The 5,369-nt window shown below is 49.0% G+C and overlaps 1 protein-coding gene across 1 annotated transcript in view; it reads right to left on the bottom strand.

Annotated features, from left to right (window-relative positions):
- Trim54 (tripartite motif containing 54) overlaps positions 1-5,369 on the bottom strand; it is a 23,319-nt gene that overhangs the window by 5,896 nt on the left and 12,054 nt on the right. Inside the window, exons 2-3 of the mRNA XM_026778122.1 lie at positions 1,646-1,818; positions 491-662 (exon numbers count right to left, since the gene is read on the bottom strand). Coding sequence (XP_026633923.1) covers positions 491-662; positions 1,646-1,818 — 345 coding nt within the window. The remainder of the gene's footprint in view (positions 1-490; positions 663-1,645; positions 1,819-5,369) is intronic.

Here is a 5,369-nt window from a genome sequence, read left to right as displayed (position 1 = left end):
CCACCACTGCCCGGCTGTTAGGAGTCTTAAAAGGCATCCCTCCCCACATACCTTCGGCAGGTTTCATGATATAACCACCTGACTCTAGCCAGCATGGTCATCTGAGAAAGGATATCTATTCTGTTTACAGTGGCTCTCTGACCCTGTCCTCCCCCCCCACTTTCTTTTCATGTCCCAACCAATCTGATTGTAAAATGACAGCTATGGAGAAGCTAAAGGCTTGCCTAAAGACCCCTGAGGGTATGCAGTCCTCTGTGTTGCCGTGGCTGCTGCCACACTTTAGCTAAGGCTGTGGTGACGGCAACCGTAACATTCACCCTGTCAGACAAGTGAAGGACGTCAGGACCAGGGAGGTCAGGTGACTCCTTAAGGTTGGGCGCAGACTCGAGTAGACGCATGGCTTCGGCCCTGATCTGCTAGACTTCACCTGAGCAGAGTGAGAACTGCCCTATCCTAAACCCCCTTCCCGAGTCCCTCCCTGGCCAGATACCTTCTGGCGTTTGTAAATGGTGGGCAGAGGGGCCACCTCACAGTCCTTGTGGGCCCCGAAGACCTTGCAGAGAGAGCAGGTGGGCACCTCGCAGCTCAGGCAGTAGATGTTGATCTTCTCATCCTCATGCTCCTCACACATGAGGTGCTGCTCAGCCTTGGAGTGCAGCGGCCTGAGGACCATGGACAAGGGAGTAGCAATTGTCAGGGAGCCAGGCTGTGACTGGCACTGGGGAAGCAAAGAGCCTCCAAGGAAGACTGGGCCCAAGAAGAGTCTATTGCAGGGGACAAAGAGGCCCTGCAGGACAGGAAGTCGTGGGAGCTGGTGAGGTCAAGAACTTTGGGGTGGGCTTTGGTCACAGACCAGAGGGAGTGAGATTGAACATTTGACTCCAAAGACAAAGCCAGGCAGTGGTGGTGCACACATGCCTTTAATCCCAGCACCTGGGAGGCAGAGGCAGGTGATTCCCTGTGAGTTTGAGGCCGGCCTGGTCTATAAGAGCTTGTTCTAGGACACCTAGGACTGTTACACAGGGAAACCCTGTCTCGAAAAACCAAAAAAAAAAAAAAAAAAAAAAAGACAAAATCAGGCCTCCCTGGGTAGGAACCCAATCCCCTCCTCTTCTTTCCCCATTGTGTGTGTGTCCCTGTCTCCCATCAACAGCCCCCTCCCTATGCTGGATAGTTTTAAGTCAATTTGATGCAGCTAAAGTCATCTGTGAGGAAGAAACCCCAATTAAAAAATGTTTCCATAAAATGGGGCTGCAGACAAGCCTGTGGGGCACTTTCTGAATTGGTGGTTAATGGAGGAGGGCCCAGCCCATTGTGGGTGGGGCCATCCCTGGGCTGCTGGTCCTTGGTTCCTATAAGAAAGTAGGGTGAGCAAGCCACGAGAAGCAAGCCAGTAAGCAGCACCCTCCATGGCCTCTGCATCTGCTCCTGCCTCCAGGTTCCCGCCCTGTTTGACTTCCTGTCCTGACATCCTTCCGCGATAGACTATGATGTGGGAGCATAAGCCAAATAAACCATTTTCTTCCCACGTGGTTTCTGGTCATGGTGTTTCATCACAGCAGTGGTAACCCTGACTAAACAGCCCCTCTAATCCCTGACGGTGCAGGCTCTTCCCTCCAGAGAGGCCAGTAGCCAGACATCTCACCGGGAGGATTCCTGCTTGTAGATGTCAATAATGTTCTCCACCAGGAGGTTCCGCTGCAGGCCATAGACCCCATGCCGGTCCAGGACAACCTCGTGCCTGCAAGATGGGCAGCGGAAGCGACCGCCCGAAGAGACAGTTGTGGAGCCCCGGGATTGCCACAGAGGGTTAGAGGCCTGCGAGGACAGGAGACAACAGAAGTATAGTGAGGCATGAGGGAAGTGGTGGGCGCACGAGTGGTAAGGAGGAGGCATTAGTTCTTCTCTGCATCTGATGTCCCCCAGGAGCAGTCTGACAGGTGACTAAGATGGCTTCCTGCCTGTCTCTGCTTCATTCCTCAGCCCAGCACCTTGAGTGTCCTGCATGCAGAACCTCGCTTTGGCCAAGGCCTGAGCAGTATTGGTTTTCAGTGGGGTCCAGCATGGAGCTTTGGCAGAACGCTGACACAGACAAGGGGCTGACAGCATCACCAGTGTCCTCCAGCTTGGACCCCTATGGGCCATATGTAAGGTGTTTTGTGTGTGTGTGTGTTTGTTGTTGTTAATGTTTGTGCATGTGTGTGTGTGTGAGTGTTTCGCAAGATCTTGTAAGGTTATCTCAAACTCGGTGTATAATGGAAGATGACCTTGAATGGGATTATAGATGTGTCTTCCCCATTACCATCTTCTCTCTCTCTCTCTCTCTCTCTCTCTCTCTTTCTCTCTCTCTCTCTCTCTCCCTCCTTCCCTCCCTCTCTCTCTCCATGGTCTTGTGTAGTCACAAAACTGGTCTTGAATGTCTATGTACCTGCCCACACCTCTCTGATGCTGGGATAATATACTGGGCATTGAGAGAGCTTCTCTCTAGTCCTGGGCAGAGGCACACACACCAGGTGCTGAAGAGTGGGGTAAAGAAATTGTGACCAGGGTCTGGGATGTGGCTCAGCTGGAGAATGCTCGTCTAGGTTTGATCTATAGCACTATATAAACAGGGCATAGCGGTACAGCTGGGAGGTGGAGGCAGGAGGATCTGAGCCAATGAAAGTTTGAGCCGTCCTTTGAGATCACCCAAGGCCAGCCCGGGGTGCATGAGGCCCTGTCTAAAAAAGAAAAGAAAAGAAAGGAAAGGAAAGGAAAGGAAAGGAAAGGAAAGGAAAGGAAAGGAAAGGAAAGGAAAGGAAAGGAAGGCTGGACACAGCAATGCATGCCTTCATTCTAGGTGGATCTACATGGGAGGATAACCATGTTCAGACAACCTGTCTCAAAAACAAAAAAAACAAAACAAAAAGAAAAAAAAGAAACTACAATTAGCTGGATAATTGTGGGAAGTTGCTTCCGGTACTGTGAGTCAGGCCACATAGACCCTTGCACAGCCCTTGACAATGCTTTCTTCTGAAATCTATCCAGTATTCAGCCTCGGTAAAGTTACAGGCTGCATGGGATTGCTCACTTTGCATCTGACGTTATGCGAAGGCTAGAGCAGTTACAGGGACGTCGCAATGAAGGCCTAGTGAGGCCCTTACACCGTGTTTCTTAGAGATGTGCTCCAGGCGACCCTTTATAAAGGGGTATCCTGCTACCACAGAGCTGACTGATGGTGATCACCTGACCCGATGCAACCAATCAAGGGTTCTCTCCCTGAATTTGGCTTGAAATACAGAAGCCAAGCTGACTACTGTAAAGGCTCATGGGATTGGGCTAAGAACTCATGGAACCCATGTTGTAGGAGAGACTCCCTATTCCACAGTTGCTCTTGACACCCACACCCACGCCCACTGTGTCATTCACTCACCCACGTAAGTAAGTAAATAAACGTAAGAAATATATATATATATAGCATTTTTAAATCTTGTTTTGTTTTTTTTTTTAAAAAAATCTTTATTTATTTATTATGTATACAGTGGTCTGTCTGCATGTATGCCTGAAGGTCAGAAGAGGGTATCAGATCTCATTACAGACGGTTGTGAGCCACCATGTGGTTGCTAGGAATTAAACTCAGGACCTCTGGAAGAATAGCCAGTGCTCTTAACCTCTGAGCCATCTCTCCAGCCCCCTTGTTTTGTTTTTCAATACAGGGTTTCTCTGTAGCTTTGGAGCCTGTCCTGGAACTAGCTCTTGTAGACCAGGCTGGCCTTGAACTTACAAAGATCCGCCTGCCTCTGCCTCCCGAGTGCTGGGATTAAAGGTGTGTGCCACCATCGCCCGGTTTACATAAAACATTTTTGTCGAGAAGCAGAGGTGAACAACTGGCAGGGATGCTCCTGCGTTCCTTTCTTCAGAAACAGATGGTCTGAGTTGGCAAGACCTGTCGTATAAAGTCTCCAGGCCCCACCTGGTGGGGTGTGGCAGGTGACCGTGCTCTGGAGCAGTAGGTACAAAGGTTTTGTGCCGCGTTGGGAAGGAGCCGCGCCCTCTCTTTTCCATTTTTCCTTTTCTCCTATTTGGAGTGTAGATTTGTGCAGAAGGGCCGTGTGGAGTCAGGATGTAGTAGACACCCATTGAAAAGGCAAGGAGGTCAAGGAGCAAGAGTCTCAGGGGGCAATCCCAGATGGCCCTTCCGGCTTGCACTTTCCTCCCTAAGTTACTGCTCACTTGAGGCATGGGCGTGCTTGCTCCTAGTGGTCTAGCCCAAGGCTTTTCGAATATTAAGTATTTTATCATTGAGTTACATACCCCAGCCCTTAAAGCCAGTTGTTTACAGTAAAAATCCCAACCTGATCAGCTAGAGCAGTGGTTCTCAACCTCTGGGTCGCGATCCCTTTGGGAACTGAATGGCCCTTTCACAGGGGCCACCTAAGACCATTGGAAAACATAGATATTTACATTTTATTTATAATAGTAGTGAAATTAGTTATGAAGTAGCAACAATAATGATATGGTTGGGTCACCACAACATGAGGAACCGTATTAAAGGGTCGCAGCGTTAGGAAGGTTGAGAGCCACTGAGCTAGAGAATCATGAGCTCATAGAACAAAGGAAACAGTAAACCCCTTGACTTGGCATATCTCCAGGGGGTTTCTAGTAGAGTCCTTGTATACCAACTGGAGGATGGGACAGGCGGGACCCTCAGAGGGTAAGGCAATATCCAATATTCCATGGCTGTGGGGAGCTGGGACATTGCAGTGTTGCAGGTCTGCAGCCCAGTCATCTTGGGCTGATTGTAGTTCTCTGTACAGCCGTCCACTGCTCTGCACGGCCGTCCGCTGCTCTGCACGGCCGTCCACCTCTCACTGTTGCATTCGACCTAATATCCATCCCTGTGGCTACTGGGCAAATTCCTTTTGTGATGTACAGGCATACCACGGGCTTCCACTACCTCCCCAAATTAAAGATGTCATCCAATAACACCCAGCGCACGTGACAGATTTCACAACTTAACTGTAACCCCCTTACCTGATGTTTCCACAAAGATATTTTATTTTATTAAAAAAAAAATTGAAACTGTCTCACTATGGAGCTTTGTCTGTCCTGGAACTCATTCTGTAGACCAGGCTGGCTTCAAATTCACAGAGATCCACCTGCCTCTGCCTCTCAAGTACTGGGATTCTGATTTTTCCCTCTTGAAGTAAGAAAGTATTTAACTGAAGCTCGCAAATGAGACACTTGAATTTTAAAAGACTAGATTTTAAAAGAGATTGATCATTTTGAAGGAACTGAAATTGTAATGTGTTTGAATATGTAAAGACTGTGGTACTTTTAAAGTTATTTAACATCTTGAGGATGAATAAGAAAGGAATGGTTGCCGGGCG

This window comes from Microtus ochrogaster, unplaced genomic scaffold (assembly GCF_000317375.1).
Source record: "Microtus ochrogaster isolate Prairie Vole_2 unplaced genomic scaffold, MicOch1.0 UNK106, whole genome shotgun sequence".
NCBI lineage: Eukaryota > Metazoa > Chordata > Mammalia > Rodentia > Cricetidae > Microtus > Microtus ochrogaster.
The sequence above is the reverse complement of the archived record's forward strand: the minus strand, read 5'-3'. Positions and strand labels throughout refer to the sequence as shown.